The 26,593-nt window shown below is 41.1% G+C and overlaps 1 protein-coding gene across 5 annotated transcripts in view; it reads right to left on the bottom strand.

The window, feature by feature from the left end:
- DLGAP3 (DLG associated protein 3) overlaps positions 1-26,593 on the bottom strand; it is a 406,147-nt gene that overhangs the window by 82,712 nt on the left and 296,842 nt on the right. Inside the window, exon 7 of one of the 5 annotated variants that reach the window (XM_075195499.1) lies at positions 3,973-5,184. The exons of the other annotated variants lie outside the window; for them this stretch is intronic. Coding sequence (XP_075051600.1) covers positions 4,028-5,184 — 1,157 coding nt within the window. The 3' untranslated portion in view covers positions 3,973-4,027. Of the gene's footprint in view, positions 1-3,972; positions 5,185-26,593 lie in introns of those variants that run through there. 5 annotated transcript variants of the gene reach the window in all.

Raw genomic sequence — 26,593 nt, 5'->3', positions numbered from 1 at the left:
ACTGGGCACCCTCTTTATCAATTTATTTTGCATCAATAACCCGCTACAGAATATTAAATCTTCAGGGTTTTTTAACATCTCTATTCTGAAGCATGTTTGCATCATGTACCTTGTTGGTTTGCATAAACACTATAAAATTTCTAGTTGACACTTTTGGATGTACATATTATTTTTTCCTTCTTGACACCTGTTCCATGAATGTTTTACATTTTTGTGTACCAAAATAGTACTAAAATTAAATTGCAGTATATAGCCAAAACATATGGGATAGTGATAATTGCAGTGGTTTCATTGCTTCTTATATTTCTGTTATACACTTTATAATTGTGCTGTGGGCCCCAACTGCTGAGTTGACACAAACAAAGGAATGAATAATCCAGCCCAGAAAGTACATACATGGATTTTTCAAAATGTTCTAATGTCCTCTGAGATAGCAAGTAATTTGGTTAAGAGTTGGAGGAAGCATTAAAACGAGATGGATCATCCAGGTCAATTATTTAACATTCTTTGGAGATGTTTTCTCTTCACTTGGAAGACCTAGTTCTATAAATGTAAACTGTTTTGATAGGTTTAACTGTTTATAAACTAGAGGAGGCCAGCTTCCTTTTATAATGTACTGAAGGCTCCAATCTGTGCAATTTCTGTTTCGAGACCATATGTAGCAGATGTTATTGCCCCCACAAGATCTGTTTAACTATGTTAATATGCTCAATGCACTATAAGATGCAGACTGCACAAACCAAAGGAGATCCTTATGTACCATTTACTGCACTGTTATGCATAGGTAGAAAATAACTTCTTTTTTATGTTCTATTATGCGGATGCAACAAATCCGATAAACATTCCTGACTAACATTTACGGTCTTAAAGTATGTATTGCTATTCACAATATTGAAAATAAAGATTATCACAGACTTATGGATTGATAAAAGACACTGTTGGTGCCAAAGATAATTATAATTAACATCTGCAAGTGAGGGCCTCAGCTGGTATATGAATGGCCTTGTAACTCATTGGAGATGAGGACTGGATGATTGTTATGCAGCTGTATGCCAAACTAACAGCTTCTGAAACATTGGGAAAGGTCAAAGTATTGAGATTTCCCCAGCTAATTTCCTTTTCATAATACTTATTGATTCAGACTATCACCATTCTACTGGCTTATGGCTTTAATTAGTAGTTCTTTGTTCAGGCTTTTCAAACAGTGAGTTAGTTTGGATAAATAAAACTTTCTGGGCCTGACTCATCAAGGCATGTATCTGCCGATTTTGTGTGTGTCGTCCAAAAAAATCACTCTGTGCATGCCCAGAACATCTTCGTACACAAAGAACACTTACTACAGCCTATGATTTCGGGGAGTGAACTGGACAGGAAAGGGGTGTTTTGCCGCAATGAATTTACAGTGAGGCCTTGCCAAACTCAAGCGCACGCAGTCATGTCCGAATCAAGATCAGAATGTCTGAAAATGAATTACTTGTTTTTCTTGCGTATCACTTGCTCCAGCAAAAAAGGCTAGTTTAAGTCCTGATTAGTAGTGTCGACAGACCCAATTGCATGATATAACATGTGTCTGCAATTACTTGCAACTGCAAAAATGTATTTTATGCTCAGTAGACATTAAGATCATCCTAATAAATGTATTTAATGGAAAAAGATAAAAAAGCACTATCTTTTTCTTTTAAGTGTTTTATCATTAATGTCTACACTGTTACCAGGTGACATTAATTAAATTTTTTTCTTCCTGTGCCCTCTTCTTACAGAATTATGATCCACATAGATATTGAATGTGTCGTGCAGCTCCTTGTGTAGTAGAGCACAGCAGACCTCACCTCAATATCATGTACCCTATTTCTTGAGATTCATATAGTATACTGACAATCTCTGAAGTGCATTTAAAACAGGCATGGCCAACCTGTTTATCTCCAGCATACCCTGACAGCTATCGGCTGGCAGAGCATTCTGGGGCTTGTAGTTTCACCACACCTGGAGAGGCTTGATCTAATATATAAGTCTTATGATATTTTACCTCATTTCGGGCCGAAAATATCAAAAACAATTGAAAGAGAGTATAAACAATGCATTAGGTTTACCAAATGACCTAGGAAACATAACCAGATGAACTAAAAAGAAAATATTTTAGAGTTTCTTTGCTCAGTTCAGTGTAGATAAAAAATGCTACCACCAAAAAAACTTCAATATAAAGATATATAAACTAGTCTAAAAAATGTGAATTAGGCACAACAATTCACAGTACAGACACAATTTAAAGCAGAAATATATAGATGAACTCATGATTTGAAGAATTGAACAGCCTTTATACAGTCATTAGATTTTATTTTTGGGTTGTTGGACAGTAAATAAATATAAAAAAATAGGTATCAAAAGCTAGGCTTAGCACTGTTAGTAGGATGCACCATTATGGGATTAACTAAGAGTTTAACCCCAGAGAGATGATCAGGAATTAGAGATTGGATTGGAGTATTGAAATAGAGCCCAGCCAATCCTGTAGCATATGCTAATGCAGGGAGACAAATTTTATATACTCCTCTGAGGATCATCTAAGGTGAGAGAATGGAGGTTCTTGCTGACAGACAAAAGTCTGAATTTGTGTAGTCTAACTATCCCAGAGTGAGCAAGTCTGAGTTAAGTCCAAGCCCAAGCCCATCAAGACTTAACCTTGTTTGGTAGCCAACAAGAGAATGCTGTATGGAGAACTGAGGTGCAGTTGTGAGATATGCTAGGCAAAGTTCTAGAGAGCCAACTGGACCTGCAGAGAGCTTTAGCATGCTAGGCATCATAGTGCATTTGTAAGACAAAAGGGACATTAAAGTGAAGAATATTTGGCATGATAGTAAATCAGGAGAGAGGTGCTACAGAGGACAGTGCATAGCTGAAGAGTGGGAGTGATTAGCCAAAAGACATGATGTGTCAGCTCTTGGGTAACAACACTGATGTACTGTGGGATTTTACACCAACTATACTGTGAACTGATGCACTTATAATGTTCCACTGTCTAAATGTTTTTTAAATTGACACGTGCAAGAGATCCTTTTCCACTTTACTACCCACACAGCCCAAGGAAGTAAAGAGTCTGATCTAACTTAAAGGTAACTTAAAGGTACCATGAGCAGAAGGTTTATTTACCGCTCCAGACTGGGTATGAAGTCATAACCGAAATTCCCAGTTGTGCACCTATGCCATTAACACAAGTTTCCCATCTAGCCTAAAGTAAATGTTATTTGAAAGGGAAGGACCTCCTGATCTGATGGATACTTATTCAACAAAGATGGCAACATTAAAATGTGTTTAATGTCAAATATCTAGATTATGATTTCACCCATAATAGCACAATCAATGGCTATTTTTCTTTATTTTTCTAACCAGAAATATAACCAGAAATACTTTTATCGAGTCTTGAGTTAAATAGAATTTATAAATTCAAGTATAGCAAAGCAGTGGGAAAAGTTTTCCATTTTGAGGACTTCTTTAAAAATATTTACATTGCCACCTATCCCTGGTAGCTTTTCACTTTATAACAATTCTATCTGTGTATTAAAACATGTCATGTAGAAGCTGTGTTTTGTATGTGTCTTGTTCTTTAATGACATGTTGATAATCGACAAATAGCTTTTACTTTGTGATCTGCTATAACTCAAATTGTTAACATGGCCATTAAGTGATGTAATCAGTTATAATCAGGAAAGTTTTACAGCATCACTTTAATATTAAGCATGACTCCTCTTAAGATAGCTGTATTATAAGGATAAACATACTCTACATTGGCAATAAGAGATAATAAAAAAAAAATCACAAGTTTACTTCGAGTTTTGTAACCTATATGAAATCAATAAATCAGATCCATGCCTGAAAATAGCTACATAGCTCTTCTATCACTTTGAATACATTTCTGCTATATTTTGAGGTGCATTGTCTCATATTAAACTATGATTTATAGCAATGAAAAAAGACACATTGTTTTTCAACACCTTCTTTATTGTTGAAAAACATGAAAAAGGCCAGTTCTTAATTATCCATGGGTATCCCCCATCACTAGTTTGGGGTGGACTCGGGGACGGCCACGAGGTTGTCCCCTCCTGCGCAGGGGGCCAATAAGCCGGCTTCCTGCCCAGGTGGGGTTCTCGTTGCTGCCCCTGGCCATAGTGCTTGGCATAGAAGACCCAGTTCTTGGATCCTGAAGAAAGAACTGAGCAAAAGAACAGGGCAAAGTGGCAGAGACAGAAGAAATGCGTGTCCCTCTTGGACGTGTTAGTCCTCCACGAGCCCTTCGGCCAGTAGTGGCGTTACCACTGCATGGTGTACCCCTGCCTTCAGGACCTTGACCCTCCTGAGCAATTGCTCTCTCTTGTCTCCTCTTTCTAAGTTCATCACGGATGTCACCAAGAACACCAAGTAGCTGACGGTGGAGCTCCCTATCCCTTGCTCGCTCCTCCCGCTGGCGGGTCATCTCTTCTTCTTTTAAAGCCAGCTCTTGACGGTACAATTGATCTCTCAATTTCTCCAGCTGTAAAAGGCGATGGAGACTAGCTCTCCAGCGAGCTCTTCTGTCATCTTTAGCACGAGGGCGTCCAAGTCTTCTTGGCATTGTTGCACTAGAGGCTTGGTCACCCTCAGGATACTCAGAGGAAAGGAGGGATTCGTTACAGCTGTGTTCACTTCGCTGAGAAGAAGCAAGTTGGTGGTCTTCTTCTCCATCATTATCTTTTCTGTGGTCCTGCATCAAAGGCCAGACCATTCCTCCAGGCAATGATCCAATCTCAGTTTGCTGGCTGCCGCCATCTCTTTCAGACTGTGTAGACTCTGCTGAATCAGGAACCCTGTCAGATGGGGGAATATCTGAGTCACTCTCATCCCCCCAGCCTGTATGTGCAGAAAGATAGCATAAAGGATCTTCTGTGGAAGAGGCTAGTGGCCCTGGAGACACACGTCTGAAGGACTGCTTGATTTGTCTCCCCACGGTGAGAGACACACGCACCTCTTCCTTTGTTGGGGACCAGTGCTCTAGGTAAGGATTGATAATCATTCCTTGACACCTTCTGTTTTCTAATTCTTGATCTTCTGTATCTCCTTCTACTGATGTAGTGCTATATGTGACCAATGTCCCACTTCTCTGGGGTGGTGACAGTGCTGACCTCATGGGAGTCCTTTGATTTGGCAGTGATGATGCTGCAGGAGTAAAACAGAAGAGTTTGTGAACCATATGACATAATATATAAGATAATTAATAACTAACACTTTATTGCCTTGTACTCATCCTAAGCCCTTGCTAACATGCCCCTTCTAGACAATCCATGTGGATAACTATTTCAGTCTAGCATTTTGTGGTGTATGTTTCGATATAAATATATTTAACTCCTTATATTTGTATAGAGTAGGAAATCATCATGCATGGGGAAATAAGTCTGTAGTATGTCTATTTACCTATGTACGTTAGAAAAATTGTTAAGCAATAATAGAATGTAAATGCTGAGTATTAAATAAATTTGAGCTATAAAAGAATTAAATATTGATTAAACCGTTAAAATGTTTCAGCCCAAAAATGTTTTTTTTTTAATTGCGGGTATAAGTGTGTTAAAGTGCCTGTTATATGGATTACACATCCCATTTGTTCATATTAAGTATGCTTTAAAGAAATGAAGAGAATTTCCAATTGCTCTCCAATAAATCATTTATACTCACTCCATTTTACACTGATTCCAATATTTAAACCCACATTTAAAGACCTGCTTCGGCAAACCTAGATTCAATGGACAAACAAATTACTAGCCTCTATTATCCTGGTGTTAATGTACCTCGGTGTACATGTCATAGTCATGTTCTTGACAGGTATTTAAGCGATATCAGTTTACTTCAGACTTTTTCCCCATGCAGTTTCCTGAACTGCCCTGCCTTTAGCCCCTGCTGTTGCCTACAGAATCCAGAAAGGAATAATACAGGGAGTGTGGGCCTCGGCTATGGATCTCAGGGTGCAGGACCTTCAGCAGAAGCTAAAGAAGAGGGTTGCCTGGAGTTGCAGTGTTGGATGGGGTGGCTGGCGTCATTAATGAGGTTTTGTGTTGGAGCTGGGAGAAAAAACATTGATGCAGCTAAAATACTGTCAAGTAACTATACTACTGTATTTTTATGTAAATGGTATAGGGATATCTAACAAATTTTTGTAATTATAGTCTTTAAAAAGAGGAAGTGTTAGCCCAACAGGGCAATGAAGCATACTTAACTAATGCAGTTTTAGGTAAAAGCAGGCCACTAATAGTACACCATAGTAAGTGTATTATATTGTGGTATAGGTGGGTTTTTTTACAGTCATAACTGTTTTAAAGGAAATAACTTATGGGGACAACATGGGTTTGTTGTATTTTTATAAGCCAAATTTTTTTTTAAGTTACATCTATCGGCTACACCCCATATTGGACTGGGAGGTTTCCAGCTGATGTACTAATTCTTCCCTGTCTTTGCTATTGCTACAGATATGTCCCTGAGTACAATGCAGTATATTGAAGTCTGTTTAGCTTACCTGGATCAGCTTTGACGCCTTCCAGCTCACCCACCATCCTGCACAACATGCAAGAAAGGAGGACCCTTCCCTCTTACTGGGATGGGGGGTTATGAGCAGGGTGGCCCCTCCTGGCAGCCCTGATGGGGAAGCTCCTCTTTAAATCTTGCCGAAGGTCCAGGCACCCAATGTCTTGTGTTGAGACTCTTGGTACATCATGAATAGCCGAGGCCGCAGGATCTGTGTTCACAGCTGGGGCACTCTTGATATTCATTGGAAGGGGGATAGCAATTTTGTTTATATTTAATTGAGGGTAAGGATACAAGCTTATTGTGTGGATGTTTTAAGTCAGAACTGTTTTTTTTACCATTTATAAATAAGGCATTCTAAAACAGGGGCAAATGATCATCTGGACAATTAGTGATGTATTATAATGGGTTGCAGCTCAAGTTGCACGCCCCCTGTTTTCTGTAGCTGTAGGTGATCACTACAAATAAACACGCTAATGCTAAAATGAGGGAAAAGTGAGTGGCATTGACAATGTCTGTGTGTTTTCCAAAAAAGTGTTGTTTATTAAGCTTCAAGAATAATAAACCCACATTCTGTTCATAAATCACAAGCATCCTCATCATAAAGCAAGGTACCAGTAAAACTACATATGCTTCCCCACTCCAGAAAAAACATAGCTAGAGAGGCCTAAAATAATTCCTACCATAGTCACTTAATGACTCACTTACTCTATATAAAACATTTGTGCTCTAAATGGAATTTTAAAATATGTCCACAATAGCACATTAAAATACTAACTTCAAATGACAATTCGATAACATAATATCATGTCCCAAATTCTGCCAGGCATTTTCCCCTAATCTTTGGGGTTCAGTTCAGATGTGCAATATGATTGCAGTACTTATATAACAAATTGTAATACAGCTCAGTGATAAGCAGCTTCAGTTTTCTCACAATACTAAAATATTTATACGCAATTTGCAATTATACAGGAAGACTGCCACGAAAAACCCCAATGCATCTCTGTAGTTCAAGCTGCATATTGTGGGCTCTGTTCACCAACATACCTTAATATATTTTTACAGAATCAACTTTCATTCAACATGTTACAACTAAGTGTTTCAATATACATAATATGTAAAACTATGACAAGATCATTACAACATTCATTGGATACTTTGTACAGTAGTTGTGCAACAAATAAGACAGGCTGGTGAAGGTAAAATATATTAAAGTTGTTGATGGACAAAACCTATAGAACATTTACTAAATGTGAGACATGCCACATAAACAATAATTTTTCATGTTGTCAAGCTTAGAAGATCATACAGTGTCATTCTCTGGCATTTTACTTCAGCACACTTTAACCCACTCATTATGACTACTACATTCTCCATTCACTTCTTCACAAACTGATCAATTACTGAAGCAAGCACTGAGCACACAATGAAACCTCCGTATATTAAAAGTCTGGCAAAATTGAAAGGTATATCCTTCATTCACTTCCTCTTTTCTCTTTTTTCTTCTAAAATACTGCAGTTTCACTTTACATATTACTTGTGTACTTTTGAGTGTTTAAAAATAATCTATATATATATTGGCTGTATTTGGAAGGTGCAAAAGTATTGTCCTTTAGCGAGCATAAAAGTGCTCTATGATGCCCTGCTAAACAGGGAAAATACCTTCCCCACCGCTTTATTCTCAATGAAGTAAGCCTATGCTGTAAAGTGAAAACTAACTTTTCACATGTAAGTGCATAACTAGGTGCATTCATGAGCCTAGCCCACGCTCAGAAATGTCACCAATTAGAACAGGTGCATCCATGTAGAAACAGGGCAAATTAGCATATAAACTGTGGAAGGCACCCTCTTTGCAATTAGAAACAATAATAATATTTTACATCTGGATTTTTCTATTTTCTCAGTGGTGTTTTGAGTATTGGGTCTATCAGTGCCTCTGCTAGAAAACAAACATTTCCACCAGATGGAGTAGTTCAGGATTCTATACATGCAGAATGATAAGGTAAAAGAGGACACTAGATTCACGGGAAAAAAAATATAATAATTATAATTATAATATTCTGTCCCTGTTGTGCAACAATGAATTCCTATTCAGGGTCACCTTTTGCAAATGTGGAGCACTGTGTTACATTTATTCATTGGAGGGGACATGGCTATTACCATAAGGGGTGTGGCTAGACTCACAGAAGGAACTGTCTAGTGCCTAATGTTAAATATGATTTTTTGTTAAGGCCTCATGAAGCCCTTGTTCAGCCATTTTTGTAACTCCCACAGATATTTTAGTTGCTTAGAAGCAGTTATTAATTTTCTGCTGAAATATAGTTTTAACAAAAGAAAGAGGAAGAAAGAATAGTACTGTAGAGGGCACTCTTTTGGACAGATCTGTCCAAAAGAATGCCCTCTACAGTACTATTCTTTCTTCCTCTTTCTTTTGTTAAAATGTCTCAATATTAGTACAGGAGCACCTCCCCAATTAAGATTGGTTATTATTTACATCAACTATATATAAGGGGTTTATGACCTGGTGCGGAGCACAACCCAACCCAATCGAAATATAGTTTTGCAAGATGTAAGCCCATATGGTCTTGAGGTGTAGCTAACAAGACATACATAAGAATAATTGCCACATCTGGCCTGAGAAGGGGGAAGAAGCTAGAAACTTCAAGTATACGTGAGATAGTTAATCAGCAGTGCATTCCATAGACTATTGTATGCTTATGACGTAGGATTCACATATATTCAGAATGCTATAAAAACTTTTAACTTTGACATATTAAACAGAATATTCCTTGTATACAGAACCTTGGTCTATGCCTATTCTCTCCAGCTGTTATTGAAGCGCTTCCAGATATATTTGACACCACTAGGGAAACTCTGAACAGATTTTAGACCTGAAAACTTTGAGGTTGACACTGAGATTCGCTGTCTAGCAGGCTACAAGACAGACAGCAGAGATTTCTCTGGACTTTGAACCCAACAAATAAGCGGTGAGTAGAGATTTCTACTCTTTGGTCTTTCTATTCTGGTTCACCTCATGTCTGTCTGAGGCATCTGACATGCGCATTTGTAAGTCTCAAGTATCATCTGATTAATATAATACAGTACTAACCTAGTCTGTTTACTGTAATTGTATTGTTAATTAGATTTTTGAAAGATTCGTGAATTTTGAGTGCATGTGTTTGTGCCTATTGTATGATGTATGAAGGATAAAAAGTCACATAAGACGTTGATCATAGACTTTGTGACCGCAACAGAGGCCTGTCCTTGTCCTTCGCAAACTGTGAACTCTGGGTTACGTCTTAAGACCTCCTAGCTCATACAAGCCTGAATTAAGTGACGGCTAATAATACATGGTAGAAGTGTTGAGAAAGTCGCCCATTGTGTCTGGTCAGGGTTATTTGCGTGTTCTCGTTGGTACTCGTGAAACGGGCACCAGAGGCCGGAGATGTTACGTTATTTTAGGAAACTGGAGGATTGCTTGCTGATTTTGGCACTACTGTCTAGGAGGGAGAGCTTCCCGGTCTCTTTGGGTAAGCGGCTAAGTCAGAGTCTGGATAGACAAATGGAGCTGCGAGGCAAGAGAGGCCAAAATAAAGTTTCCAGCAGCGCTGGAATCCACAAAGGCAGAAGTTGACTGAGGTCCATTAGGAGAAACCAGTCGAATAGACGTCAAAAAATTCTGGGTTATGGGAAGAATAGGGAGTGGAAACGGCAACTCCTAGAACGGCCTCCCTCTTACCGTCGAGGAGGGAGCATTTCCCGGTCTCTTTGGGCAAGAATTCAAAATATGCCCGAGCTGCATCGGTTCATCAGATGGAGATACTGGGCTGTGAAATTGGGGTGCCAAGCGAGGGATGCATCTAACTGAAAATCTCTCCAGGGTTCTCTCTCTGAAGCGGCGGTCAATCCGAATGCATAGGGAGATGAGAGCGTCAAGATCAGAGGGAAGCTCTCTAGATACTAATTCATCTTTAATGCAGTCAGTGAGACCCTGCCAAAAGGTGGTTATAAAGGCCTCATTGTTTCAACGCAGTTCGGAGGCAAGTGTGTGAAACTGCACTCTCGACTGATGAGGAACCTTGACGAAGATTCAAAAGGCTTGCTGCTGCCGATGAGACTCCTCCAGGTTCATCAAATATCTTTTGAAACATCTCAATAAAGGAAGTCGAGTTTTCCAGGAGAGGATCTTTACACTACCACAACGGAGAAGCCCAGGCAAGGGTCTGACCACTGAGCAAGCAAATTATAATTGCAGCTTTGGTCCGCTCGGAAGGGAAAGCAGCAGAATTGCATGCGAAGTGAATACTGGTTTAAGAATCCTCTGCATCTCTTAAGATCTCCGTCATACTTCTCAGGTGAGGGAATCTGTAGCCCAGAAGAAGATGAAGTAGTGGTAGCATAAGCCGCAGAAGTGGTAACAGTCGTAGTGGTAACAGCAGCTTGAGAGGTTGCCATAGAACCTTGCAGGGAATCAAGATGTGAAACAACCCCTTGGATACATTGCAACAACCATACCTGAGCCGCCTCTTGCTGCTCAACTCGACGAGCGAGATGAAGGAGGAGATCGCGAGCAGAGCTGTTCCATCTATAGACATGGCCAGAGTAAACTGTCACATTATTTTAGGAAACTGGAAGATTGCTTGCTGATTTTGACACTACTCAGCAGAGAGGTGCGGAGTCTAACATGTCTCTGGTTTTCATCAGGGACCCCAGCAAGGGAGTTTGGGCTTGGCTGTGGGAGACACGCAGGTCGCGGTCCTCAAAGTGAGTAATCAACAAAGCAATTAGATGGAAGAGAGTCAGGCAATCAGGATCAGAACCACACAGACAAGAGAGGTACCGAGGGAGTATCCACAAGCGTAGTCAGGAAAACCGAGGTCAAACACAGGAATCAAAATATATCACCAAAGCCAGGAGGAAAACCAGGAGCAGTTCAGGATAGTAGAAACACAAACTCAAACACAGAAATCAGTCAGAATAGCAAACACAGGTACTGCTGGAGTAAGAAGACCCAATACCACAATACCATGCAGGTGCCAGAGCCAAGAATAAATAGAGGAGAGGGAGGAAGCAATTACCAGCGGCAGTGACGTAGAACAATGCTGCCATAGAAAGGGATAATATCCCATTGTAGAGCAAAGGGTGCGCATGCGCAGAATTGTCCGGCGATTTTCCGGAAGTGATGCAACCGTGTCACTGGAGGCAAGTGCCTGTTCCTGTGTGGAAGTGGAAACACAGGGATGGTGCCTGACAGGAGGGTTGTCTTCAATAATTTGTTGACAGTTAGTTTCCTAATATCTAAATACTACAAAGCAGATGGACATAGAATCCCTACTGTTATGTGATTGTTTTGGTTCTTTTGGGTATAATAAACATATTTTGGAAAGCACATAATGGAATAGAGGGAATTAGAGAGTTACTGTTTGGAACATTGGGTGAACACTTTAGACACCATCCCCAGAAATATATCAAAGAAAGAAGATTCTGTAATCTCCCCACAGTTTAGAAGAATTCCAAAGACCTTCATCTCAGATACTATCAAAGAAGCTATTTTGCATGGACATTCACTACAAGGACAACCCACAGAAACTAGATAAGAGTCTCTATTTGGACTCAACAGAATACTGTCAATATGGGAAAAATAGATAGTAAATGACAGCAGCTCCCCCATAGACAAGATTTTCGAAATGGGGGAGTAGAAGGTTTGCCGGACTTTTTCACGAATGTGGGGATAGCAAAAAAAGGAATTGATATGTGTAAATGAAGAAACAAGGATGTTGCATACATGTGAGATATAGAGAATTTGTGTAAAAGCCTTTAGTGTGAAAGAAATCTTGGAGAAGGACTGTTGTTATTGTGCTGATTAGTATTTAGTTTAATGATGGGACTTGTAGTTCCACAGCAGTAGGCTGGAGGATTTTAGTTAATTTTTCTTCCTCTATAAGTATTTGTCACACGCTTTACTGCGTTTGAGGGAAATCCGTGATAAGTTGGAGAAAAAAAAAATCACGCTGTTTGTTTTCTCTCTGTGCTTTGTAAGGGAAAGGTGTGATTTGGTTTATATCACACTGCTTGTCTGTTTTCTACGTTTTACAAGAGACATGTTGCAAGGTAGAAAAAGTTGTACATTTGTAAATGTAATGTTTGCATTGCTTAATTGTAAGCTTTTGAAGAGATGCAAAAAAAGTTTTAAAATCTTGTGTCCGTCGCTGCCTGAATCAGCAAACTGACAAAACTGTAAATAATGTTCATCTGTGTGAAAATGCTGCTTATGAATATTCTCAGAAATCAGGGGGGTTTGTTATGCCCATAAAAAAATGTTACACGATAAAATGCCGTTTGTAAGTGAGACTTGTTCAAGTGAATATATTTGTATTTTCGACACGGTAACCACAGAATCTGAAAATATGTGTGACTATTTGGTAGTGGGAGATTCTGTTGAGAAAATTCAGAGTGATTTGCAGACACAATGCGAGGTGTCTAACGAGAGTACTCTGATTGATGAGTTGCTTTCAAAATTGCTGAATGCCTGGACCCTTTTGAGAGCTGTGTGATGAAATGATTGAAAACCAGGAAGACACATCAGAGTCATTCAAGGAGGCTGTACTAGGAGATGATGAGAGAGGAGTGGCTTTGAACATTCGTCCAGGTCATGTCACTTTGACATTCCCTGTATGTGTGAGATTAGCGACTGCCCCTTTGTGGAAATCCTATTTTCATAACATGGAACGCATTGTGTCACAGTTAAGATACAGAAAAACATGTAAACAAGTGTCTTATTAGCAGCTGTTCACTGAACAAAAATGTTCACTGGTTACCTGACAATGGTGTATTGATACTGACAAGCATGTTACATGCAGTAACACACAGTGATTGGGAAATGTGAATTAATGACAGTTAAATGTTAATCACTATGCAAAAGTTTTTCTTTTTCACAGAAGGTCTCCAGCTACAGAGAAAGACCCTTTAGGTAATCCAGAATGAATTTATCCAACTCGCAATGTTTGCAATATGTTTTGGTCCACAGCCACAACAAACATAAGCAGACACTAATGAAGGATTCAAATAATGCAGACTCTGTTGAGTAATGACTATTGTGTTTTGGAAAGAGATATTAGACTTTATGAGCTATTCACATAGCAAATGCATGAACTAGGTGGTTTTTCTGTATGTTGTAGAAGGTATGTTTTTGAAGAGAGAAGGAGAAATGGAGTAACATAGTTGAATATGAAATGGTGTTTTGGTTTGTTTATTTTTTTTAACCAAATTTCATATTAGATGATTTGAAAGAAAGTAATGCAATGTAATGCCAAACTAAGGTAGATAACAAAAAGTTTTATTTTTATCCTAATAATAGTTTTGAGTCAATCAGTGTTATAAACACATTCACTGCCCTTATTTACTGTACTGTAATTGCCATATACTGTAAATACTTCTTTGCATCTTGAGTATGGTAATGCATTGTTGGGAATTCAATGTCTCTACATAAATGAAAAAATGGCTTAAGACTTTATGAACAAGCCTTTTCCACTCTCCTCTGAGAAGAAACAAATTTAAGCTGAAGTAACTTCAGTGCCAGCACTGGCTTTGCCAGATTATGACAAGCCTTTCACATTATTTTGTCATGAAGTCAGTGCACATGCACAAGGGGTACTGACACAGATAAATGGTCGCAAACAGAGACCACTTGCATACTACTTTGTACAATTAGACCCAATCACACGGGCAGCACCAACCTGTGTAAAAGCAGTAGCTGCAGCTGCTCTAGTGCTTGAAAAGAATATAGATATTGTGCTAGGATTATTATTACCCTTTATTTATATAGCGCCACTAATTCCGCAGCGCTGTACAGAGAACTCACTCACATCAGTCCTTGCCCCATTGGGGCTTACAGTCTAAATTCCCTAACACACACACAGATGTACACAGACTAGGGGGGTCAATTTGTTAGCAGACAATTAACCTACCAGTATGTTTTCGAGTGTGGGAGGAAACCGGAGCACCTGGAGGAAACCCACGCAAACACGGGGAGAACATACAAACTCCTCACAGATAAGGCCATGGTCGGAAATTGAACTCATGACCCCAGTGCTGTAAGGCAGAAGTGCTAACCACTTAGCCACCGTGCTGCCCCATGTACCTTAATGCTACCACATGCAGAAATTCTCAACCAAGCACAGACAAAACATTTGTCACCAGCCAGACTTACTAAATATGAAGTAGCACTACTAATTCCCAGTAATGTTACACGTAAACGGTGCACAATGTTGAATCTGGCTACATTATTTTTGCATGTTTCAAAAGATGGGAGGACACATTAGGGATCCCCTAGGGATCTGAGGGAATTCCAGTTTGAATAAGAAGAAAAAAAATATACACACAAAATTTTTCTGAACATGATTGTGTACAACTGAGACAACATTACCAGATGCAGACATCACCCTTTTTGCAGATGGTTCATGCTATTACATAGATGGTGTTCCTCATACAGGATGTGCTGTAGCCACATATACAAAAATAGTAATTCAACAGACTCTACCGAGTCACATCAACACAAGAAGCTGAAAATATCTGGGCACTGTTCACTGCATTCCAGCTGCCCTCCAACCTGTCAGTGATGAAGATGAAAACACACACAGAGACACTACCACTGGAGCTAAGGGAAATAGACTGGTAGACCAGGCCGCACGAGAAGCTGCTATAGCCCCAGTACCCCAAGGGGAGTCTATTTACATGGTGACCCCTGACCCAAAGTTTGACCGTACCACACTCCAAATTATGCAGAAACAAGCAACAGAGAATTTGAAAAAGGCTTGAGCAAAACATGGAGCACTAGAAGTGCAAGGAGAGTGGTATAAAGGTCAGCGTTTGTGGCCAAAAGCACTTTATCCCATTTTGGCCATTATAGCACACATGAATGTGCATCTGGGGAAAGATGCTATGGTTGCACTCACCAACAGGTTATGGATAGCACCAGGGTTTGCCCAAGCAGCACAGGCGTTAGTGGCAGGACGCCAAATCTGTGCACAGAATAACTTGGGTAAGTCTGTCTCAACTCCATGGAAAAGCACACCCCAGACACAGTAACCCTTTAAGAGCATACAGATAGACTTTATACAACTTCCCAAATGCTCGGGCTATGAGAATGTGCTCGTCTGTGTTGAATTCTTTAGTTACTGGCTGGAGTCGTGGCCGTGTAGGAAAGCAAAGGCTAAAACAGTAACCAAGAAAATTATGAGTGAGGTAATCTGCAGATATGAGGTACCAGAAGTCATTGAAAGTGACAGAGGGACACACTTTACGGGGCAAAGATTCCAGAAACCGCTAAAAGACATGGGAATCATATCTGCCTTTCACACCCCCTACAGACCCCTAGGTTCGGGATGTGTGGAGCGTCTTAATGTTACTCTGAAATTGAAAATGCAGAAAAAAATGGCTGAAACAGGCCTACCATGGATCTCATGTTTACCTATGGCCCTGCACTCAGTAAGAAACACTCCTAGGAAAGACAAAGGTTTAACACCATATCAGATCTTGTTTGGAACAGCTAACAGAATAGGCTGTTATTTTCTACAGCAACTACAGCATGACCATGGTGATTTGTTGAACTATGTTGCCTTATTACAGAAACAACTAACTGAAATACATGGTCAAGTGTTATCTTCCATTCCAGACCCTAATTTTGATACAGGTACCCACAGACTGCAACCAGGGGACTGGGTGGTCATGAGAAAGCACGTCAGGAGAAGTCTTGAACCCAGATATGAGGGTCCTTATCAAGTCCTGTTGACGACTCCCATGGCAGTGAAAGTACAGGAAAAAGACACCTGGATTCATGCATCACACTGCAAAGTCTTAAAATCAGGGGAGTCTTGTTCTGATAAATAGAAATGTACTGTCTTATGGTATTGATATGTCTTGCCAGAATAGTTGTGACTGAAGTAGGGATCAAGGCCTCTTTAACCCAGTGTGAAACAGACAATGAAGTGACAAATTGCCTATGCCACTGTGAGAAACAGAAGGGGAAGGAGTGCTCAACAATTTGCACTCATAGGGGAGTAAACTCTGAAAATGCCTTTGTGCAGATGCATCACCTCATCGACAAAGTTCTCAGTAATGATTCATGATGGATATCTGGTATATTATCTATAATTGCAAAATGAATGTTTCTTCTGCTAGTCATATATGTGGTAGTGAAAATTGTTATATGGCTGATTAAGAAATTACTGACACTTGACTGTTGTCTCTCCAAAAAAGGGAACCACGGAACTTCTGATGATCACAGAAATTATCGTTGAATCCAGACCTGATGATGAGCGTCATGAATCATTCCCACTAGCAAAGCCAAAGAACTGCACAGTTTGCGACAAGAAACTACTAAAAACTTAAAGAAGAACATGCAAAGCTTGCAGAACTATCATAAATTCAGTGACTACTTATTAAGAGACATTTTCCTAGATAAATGTTCACTCTAACTGCAGCTCCTCGCAAATCAAGTTAGGACAAGGATGATCACAGACTTATTACTAGTGGGGGATGGGTTGACAATTCCCTAAGGAGGACAACCCTACACATGTGGCGTGCAGCAGGATACTTGTGTATAAGCACCCGCAGGATCAACAATAAGAATGTGGTCCTGGAGATATAGAATAGACAGTAGGAGATAGGGCAGAAAATTGAATAAAAGATGGGAAATGTTAAATATGATTTTTTGTTAAGGCCTCATGAACCCTTTGTTCAGCCATTTTTGTAACTCGCATAGACAGTTTAGTTGCTTAAAAGAGGTTATTCATTTTCTGCTGAAATAAAGTTTTGCAAGAGGTAAGCCCATGGCCTTGAGGTGTAGCTAAAAAGACATAGATAAGAATAATTGGCACATCTGGCCTGAGAAGGGGGAGGAAGCTAGAAACGTCAAGAATACGTGAGATAGTTAATCCGCAGTGCATCCCATAGACTATTGTATGCTTATGACGTAGAATTCACATATATTCAGAATGCTACAATAACTTTTAACTTTGAGATATTAAACAGAGAATATTCCTTGCATACAGAACCTTGGTCTGTGCCTATTTTCTCCAGTTGTTATTGAAGCGCTTCCAGATATACTTGACACCACTAGGAAAACTCTGAACAGATTTTAGCTCTGACACTAACAAACACTGCAAGCCTTCATGCCCTTGCTCCTTTTAAATGTTGGCAAACCTTCTCTTTACCCATGGAGCCCTGAGAACTGTCCTGGTTGAAAAGTGTTATTGCTAGACAGGAGGATGACCCAGCTCTCTGCTACTGTTTCCCCATAGCCTCACCTCCAAAGGCCGCACAGGCTGTAACAGCTTTTACTTATAGAGACACACATGGAAACATCCACAAACTCAGTTTATTTTTATTTATTTTTTAAAAAAATGGTCAGGAGAAGGGCATAAGCGGCGGGCCTAATGCATACTTACCAACTCTCCCGGAATGTCCGGGAGACTCCCAAAATTCGGGTAGGTCTCCCGTGCTCCCGGGAGAGCAGGCCAATATCCCGCATATGGCAACATGGTCCTCAAAATGATGCGATTCGTGAATTGCATCATTTTGGCCCCGCACCGGGACAAAAACGTCATTTTGACGCGGGGGGGCGTAGCCAAAATTACACGAATTACCACGCAAACCAACCACGCCCCTCTGCCTGGGATCTCCCAGAATTAGCTTGCCAAGGGTTGGCAAGTATGGCCTAATGTGGGGGCCATGATGGCATGCATCAGAAAAGGGCCCTGTACCTAATGTCTGTTCTGATCAGACTTACTACCTTTGTCATTCTTTTTTATCATGCTTTTTTACACACCTTTTGAATTCATTAAAGAGGAGAAACAGGCCGGATCAGAAGTCAGCATGGCAGTGATACATTTTAGAAAATGGTATCTATGTTACAGTATACAAGTAAAGATTTTTTGTAGACATCATAGCTCTTAAAAACTCTTTAAGTGAGCAACCCAGATATTGTTTTTAATATTTTTCATAATACACAAGAGTCAAGGTAATGAATAGTTAAACTCTTGTAAATTGTGTACACAAACATCACAATGAAATCTGCCCTGCTACAAACAAGGACATTTTGCTAGGATGTGTAAAATTTATAGTTACAACTGCAGACAAAACCAAAGCAATACACATATGGTATATTTGGAAAATACAGAGGGATTCAGAGAAAAATAAGGAATTTCCATATATAAGGGCAGTTGAAAATAGGAGATAAATCAAAGATGGGAAATATTGTGTACTAAAAGTAGGTAAGAAGCCAATACAATTAAATGCATACCTTAGCACAGGTTCACAAGTAAATGGCATATCCCTGCACACTTCTACTATTTTTTTTTAATTTGGTCTTGGTAAAACTGTCAAGAGTACTAGGATATAATGGCAAGAGACCGGGAGTAATAGCTCGCTTTATATTGTAATGGATATACAAAAAAAATGGACAAAGAGTATAGAAGCAAATACTCCAGCAGTTCTAAGTGTTATAAATTGTAAGGAATTCAATTTGGTAAAAGTAATAATGAACATTGGAGGGTCTGATAATATAGAGAAATCAGGAACATTATGCAGCTGTTTTTAAAGGTTTGGTCTGTTGCCAGGATTATGCTTCATGAAACTACTACCGGAGGCATGACTAGTTAAACAACAACTGAAAAAGTGAAGTTGTCAGACTGTCAATCTAATAACCAAGCAAACAGGAACAATATTAGTTGTTTTTGATATAACAAAGGTGCTGTGATTCAAGTGGATGTATCACTAATTGCAGTGTTTATTCAAGAAGGCAAGCCAGTAGCCTTGAAAACATATTGAAAGAAAAATATTGGCTATAGTAAATATAGAAATTATATCATTGCATTTGTAGTTGCAGTACAGTTGTTATAACAGACCACAAGTCACAGGAACACACACTTAAAAAAATGCTTATGGCAGCTCCACCATGCTTGCCAAGGATAATGTTGATTACAAAAATAGGAGTTGCCAACGTAAAGCAAACCAGGCAAAGACATTACAATGGCAGATACATTATCAAGAGGATTACCATACAGAAAGGAGGAACAGGAGGAATAAGTGCATGGCATAGGAGCACACGGCTGGTGACAAATCCCGAATGGAAAGCCATACAAAAGAACACACACATACACAGGGCCGGACTGGCCACCTGGCTCTTCTGGCAAATGCCAGAAGGGCCGATGGCAGTGTGAGCCGGTCCGGCTCCCTGCGATGCCCCGATTTAAATTAAAAAAATATATATATTTTTTTTGTGTGTAGCCGTCATGACGTGTGACGTCATGACGGCTCTGTGGGCCGGCCCGGCACCCGCGTAGCACTAGCTGCAGTGGAGGCAGCTGTCAGTGCTGAGGTAAGTGTAGAGAATATGTGTGTAGAGAATATGTGTGCAGGGAGGGGGGGGGGGAGAAACGGAATATGTGTGCAGGGAGGCGGGGGGAGACAAACGGAATATGTGTGCAGGGAGGGGGGGGAGAGAAACGGAATATGTGTGCAGGGAGGGGGGGAGACAAACGGAATATGTGTGCAGGGAGGGGGGGAGACAAACGGAATATGTGTGCAGGGAGGGGGGGAGACAAACGGAATATGTGTGCAGGGAGGGGGGGAGACAAACGGAATATGTGTGCAGGGAGGGGGGGAGACAAACGGAATATGTGTGCAGGGAGAGGGGGAGAGAAAAGGAATATGTGTGCAGGGAGGGGAGACAAACGGAATATGTGTGCAGGGAGGGGAGGGGAGACAAACGGAATATGTGTGCAGGGAGGGGGGGGAGACAAACGGAATATGTGTGCAGGGAGGGGGGTGGAGACAAACGGAATATGTGTGCAGGGAGGGGGGAGAGAAACGGAATATGTGTGCAGGGAGGGGGGGAGAGAAACGCAATATGTGTGCAGGGAGGGGGGGAGAGAAACGGAATATGTGTGCAGGGAGGGGGGGAGAGAAACGGAATATGTGTGCAGGGAGGGGAGGGGAGACAAACGGAATATGTGTGCAGGGAAGGGGGGGAGACAAACGCAATATGTGTGCAGGGAGGGGGGGGCGACAAACGCAATATGTGGGCAGGGAGGGGGGGCGACAAACGGAATATGTGTGCAGGGAGGGGGAGGAGACAAACGCAATATGTGTGCAGGGAGGGGGGGTGACAAACGCAATATGTGGGCAGGGAGGGGGGGCGACAAACGGAATATGTGTGCAGGGAGGGGGGGATGGTGAAAATGTCTGCAGGGGGAAGAGGGGGTGATTGAAAATGTCTGCGGGGGGGGCAATGGCTGTAGGAGGGGGAAAATAAAAATGGCCAATGTGTGTGGGGGACAGTATATGACTATAATGTGTGTGGGGGACAGTTTATGACTATAATGTGTGCTATTAAGTGAATGTGGGCTGTTTGGGGAAAATTAGGTCTAATTATTAAATGTGATTATGAATTATTTAATGCCTGGGATGTTTGTGGGAAATGGTTATTTTTATTAAACATAAATGCTATTTAATTTCTTGCTGAGGTTGTTTGGAGGGAGGGAAATAGATTTATTTATTAAATTGGAATACTATTATTTTAATGTTGGGGCTGGAGTGAGGCCTAATTTTATAACGTGGGTGCTATATTGAGTTAACACTGGTGCTGTTTGGAGTTTTCTAACTTTCATGTACCCATTTTTTGTTTCCAAATAGGGCCCCCAGCATTCCAGGATCCAGACAAGCAGCAACTGATCTAAAGACACCAGCAGCCACAAGTGGTGCAATGACAAGACAGGTAAGGGAGAGCAGGACAGTCTGCCAACTGTCCTGAATTTGGTGGGTGACTGTCCCGCTTAGTCAGGATTTGGTCTGACTGCAAGGACAGTTGGGAGGTATGTCCTACTTCACATTGTAATGCTTGTGAAGGCAGAACTGTGTGCACCTAACAGTAGTGCTCACAGTATTGCCTATGTATTTGTTGAAAATGTGTCTAATAACCATATTACATCATAGGAGTCCCCTGTCTTAAGTGCTTAGGGCCCCCTGAGACTAAGTCCAGCTCTGGTTAGCAGGAGGGAGCGGATAGCTACTCCCAGTTCCCGAACAGGACACAGCCTGCAGAGCAAGCCAAGAAGCTCTAAGTCTCATGATATTTATTATACTTGTGAGACTAAGAGTTTCTCTGCTCACTCTACAGGACGTTCTCACTCTGATGGATGTCAGCAGCATCAGAAGCATAGATAAGTACAGTAGACTGGGGGTGTTGTAATGTGCTTCTGGGGTGGAGGGGTGGCATGATAGGGAGAGCCTGATAAATGTAATGTTTTATTGTAATGTATGTATCAATGCCCCATGTTGACCACGCCCCAACATAATGTGGCCACGCCCTTAGCGGCACCCAGTTTTTTCATGCTCATCAACAGAGATGGGCCTGTATGCTTGAAATGCCAGGGCTGATTTTTAGTCCCAGTCCGGCCCTGCACATACATCAGAGCACTACCCATTCTATAGCAAACCTCAAACACATCACCTGTCTCCCCTCTCTTCCAAAGTCCTTTAAATGTGCCCTTTGGAATGCACGCTCTGTTTGTAACAAACTTACCTCCATTCATGATCTCTTCCTCTCAAAAAACCTCAACCTTCTGGCAATAACAGAAACATGGCTCATGCAATCAGACACTAGCTCACCTGCAGCACTTTCACATGGTGGCCTCCATCTCACCCATACCTCCAGACCTGAAGGCAGACAAGGAGAGGGGATTGGACTACTTCTCTCCCCACAGTGCACGTTTACAGTTCTACCAAATGTCCCATCACTCACATTCACTTTTTTTGAAGTACATGCTATTCGCATTTTTAATCCATTCTCTCTATGTGTTGCGGTGATCTATCGTCCCCCTGGAGCACACCAACAATTTATTGAGGATTTCTCTGCATGGCTCCCTCACTTCTTATCTTCAGACACCCCCACCATCATCATGGGTGATTTCAACATCCCCATTGATAACCCACCTTCCAAAGCCGCTTCCAAACTACTCTCTCTAACCTCTTCACTTGACCTCTCCCAGTGGATTGAATCATCTACTCATAAGGATGGCCACTGCCTTGATCTTGTTTTCTCTAGACTATGCTCAGTTTCTAATTTTCTTAACACACCCTGCCCCCTCTCGGATCATCACCTTATCAGCTACTCACTCACTCCCACTGATCCAACCTCTCTACTGTCTAACTCTACCAAGCCTCCTCATACCCGCAGAAATCTGAATTCTATTAATCTTCAACAATTTTCCACCTCTCTCCAGCACCTTCTCTCCCCTATCTCTACATTCTCATCCCCTGAGATGGCAGTACCCCATTTTCACCTAACCTTAGCAACGGCCCTTGATCAAGTGGCTCCAGCGACACGACATACTACACGTCGACTTCGATGTCAACCGTGGCACACAAAAGCAACACGAAATCTTCAAAAACTGTCCCTTAAAGCAGAACATCACTGGCGTAAATCTCGCACCTCTAATGACTTCTTCACACATATACTTCTGTCTACCACTCCTATCAAAATGCTCTGGACACTGCAAAACAAACATACTTCCAATCTCTTATCTATGCTCAGGCTTCTAACCCCAAACGCCTTTTCAATACATTTAAATATCTTCTCAATCCTCCCACCCCAAACTCTCCATCTACTATCAGTGCTCAGGATCTTGCTTCCTACTTCAAGGACAAGATTGACAAGATCAGACTAGAAATGGTATCCTCTTCCTCGACAAGCAATCAGCTCAATTCCTTCCCACTACCCTCTGACACCCTCTCTTCATTTGACCCCAAAAATGAAGAGGAAATTTCTACGCTCTTCTTATCTTCCTACTCTACCTCCTGTCCTCTTGATCCTATTCCCTCCCAAATTGGTAGATCCCTGTCTTCTGGGCTCATTTCACCTCTAACTCAAATCTGTAATCTCTCACTCACTACTGGCATCTTTCCATCACTATACAAGCACGCAGTGATTACTCCTATTCTAAAAAAACAAAACTCCGACCCAAACTCTCTCTCAAATAACCGTCCCATCTCTCAGCTCCCTTGCCCCTCCAAGCTTCTAGAGAGACTTGCCTACACTCGCCTCACACGCTTTCTTTCTGCTAACAACCTGTTGGATTCTCTTCAGTCTGGCTTTCGTTCTCAACACTCCACAGAGACTGCGTTGACCAAGGTTGTCAATGATCTGATCACTGCTAAAACTGAACGCCATTACTCTCTCCTAATTCTCCTGGATCTCTCGGCTGCATTTGACACCGTTGACCACTCTCTTCTCATACAAACGCTGCAATCCCTAGGGGTTCAAGACACTGTTCTATCCTGGTTCTTATCCTACCTCTCTAATCGCTCTTTCACAGTTAATTTCTCTGGAGCCACCTCTGCTCCGCTTCCCCTATCAGTTGGAGTACCACAAGGCTCAGTGCTAGGTCCTCTGCTGTTCTCAATCTATACCGCTTCTCTTGGAAATCTAATAAGTTCCTTTGGCTTTCAGTATCATCTCTATGCGGATGATACCCAAATCTATCTATCCTCTCCTGATCTCTCGACATCTGTGTTGTGCCGTGTAACTGACTGTCTTTCTGCCATATCATCTTGGATGTCCTCTCGCCAACTCAAACTTAATCTTTCTAAAACAGTGTTAATAATATTCCCACCCACCAACAAGAGCATACCTGACATTTCTATCTCTGTTGATAACATGACCATAAATCCCACCCCACAAGCTCGCTGCCTAGGTGTAATCCTTGACTCACACCCATCCTTTGTTCCCCACATTGACTCTATATCTAAATCCTGCTACATACATCTAAAGAACATTTCCAGAATTCGCACATATCTCACGCAAGACACTGCAAAAACCTTAATTCATGCACTTATCATCTCCCACATTGACTATTGCAATTCCCTCCTTACTGGTCTTCCCAAAAACAGACTCAAACTCCTACAATCTATTTTGCACGCTGTGGCAAGACTAATTTTCCTTGAAAATAGTTATTCCTCTGTTGAATCACTCTGTATGTCTCTACACTGGCTGCCTGTTTTGTACCGAATCCAATATAAAATACTCTTACTAACCTACAAGGCCATCAACAAAGCTGCACCAACATACATCTCCTCTCTTGTCTCAAAATATCTCCCAACTCGGCAACTCCATTCTACACAAGATCTGCGTCTCTCATCCACCCTCGTTAGATCCTCCCATTCCCGGTTACGGGACTTTTTTCGGGCTCTCCTCTGGTCTACAAACTTTCAAGCGTTCTCTGAAAACCTACCTCTTCAGTCACCCTCTTAACCTCGCTTCCTTTAGCCTGTTACATAATTTCACACAAGACAACTACCCCCTGACCAACATTGTTGTGTGTCGGGATCATTTAGCTTATGAGTCACTTTTAACTTTGCAGTCTGGCTGGGCCAAAATGCAAAATGTAGACTTAACCTCATGTGTCAATCTCCCATTGTCCCATAGATTGTAAGCTTGCGAGCAGGGCCTTCTCACCTCTTTGTCTGTTTTACCCAGTTTGTTTATTAGTTTATTATGTTTGTCCCCAATTGTAAAGCGCTACGGAATATTTTGGCGCTATATAAATAAATGATGATGATGATGTTAAAGAAGCAACAGAATTATTGGACCAGTCCATCAATTCCAGCACTTACCCACTGCAATATATCTCACCCTATGACAGAGACCACCTATAGAGATTGGAGATGTCCATTGACCTCTCACTGAAAAAGAGTGAAACCGTCAAAGCGCAAAACTTCTGCCTGTGCCAGACTGCAGTATAACCTCTAGTCATGTCCATGCTGCCATAAGTCTAGATAATAAGCTGTAATACCTTCTGAACCTCATTGATCTTTGATCTGCTATTTTAACTCTAAGATGTTATGTCTCTCTGTAACTTCAAATCTACTTCTCTTATTAGACTTTGGATACCTGCCATGATTAACTCTGGTTTAATAGAGCTTTCACTCAGCAACATTGGATCCCCACGATACCAAAGCAGGCTCCAGTTCTGCTCAATCATTAATGTCTCACCGACTACTTCTGGTCCATTCACTACAAAAGACCCAACAAATGCAAGTAGCGGCTATGCCAACACATCAATAATGTTCAGCTTTAACTTGCCAAATCTCTATATTTCTCTGCCATTTTGGGTTTGCCCTGACTAAAGATCCCCAATCCATATATCAACCGTGGGTCTTAATAAATCGCTTCCTGCAAGTCCCAGCATCACAACATTACATATCTATCTTACTCTCATATTTATTTTGTCTATCTAGATCTCATATGTATCTATCTCCTATCTATCAGTACATATTCTTCAATTGTTCCTGTATGTGTGTCTAGTGCTGTAACAAGGGCAGTGCTGGCGGTGCAACTGCCCAGGGTGTAAGGCAAAGGGGGCGCAATGCCTGCCCACTATATGCCGGATCACTAGCCTAGGTAAACACTAATATGGTGCATGCCTTGGGGCAATACTTCAGGGCTGTACTTGCCCAGTGACAGAGAGCTGGCAAAATGAGGAAGGCACAGCTCCCTGGTCACTGCAGTTTAACTGGCATACAAAAATGACATCAGGACGCTGTCAGTATAGAGGGGCCAAGAGGAGCCAGGGCACAAGCAATAAGAAGGCGCAGAGGGAAGACAGAGCAAGAAGAAAAGAAGCTGAGGAGCACTAAGATAATTAAATGTCTGCAGGAAATCATGGGACGATGGGGCTGGAGAGAAAAAGAGGGAGAACTGGACAAAAGGGGGGAGGTGACCTGGAGAGAACAGAGGGAGATTCTGGGGGTTTGGGGATTGAAGAGAAGGGGGATTTTCTTTGAAGTACATAAATATATGCTACATAAATACTATAAAAACTTAAGTAATATAAAAAATAAATCAGTAATACATTCATTAGCAATAATAATAATATCTATCAAAAGTGTGAAATGTAGTAAACCATAATTTGATTTTGGGGCTGGTGAGTGAAGTAGGCCTTTGTATTAAATGTGAACTATATTAATTTAATGTCTGGTCTAGTGAGGGGTGAAA

This window comes from Mixophyes fleayi, chromosome 2, assembly GCF_038048845.1.
Source record: "Mixophyes fleayi isolate aMixFle1 chromosome 2, aMixFle1.hap1, whole genome shotgun sequence".
NCBI lineage: Eukaryota > Metazoa > Chordata > Amphibia > Anura > Limnodynastidae > Mixophyes > Mixophyes fleayi.
The sequence above is the reverse complement of the archived record's forward strand: the minus strand, read 5'-3'. Positions and strand labels throughout refer to the sequence as shown.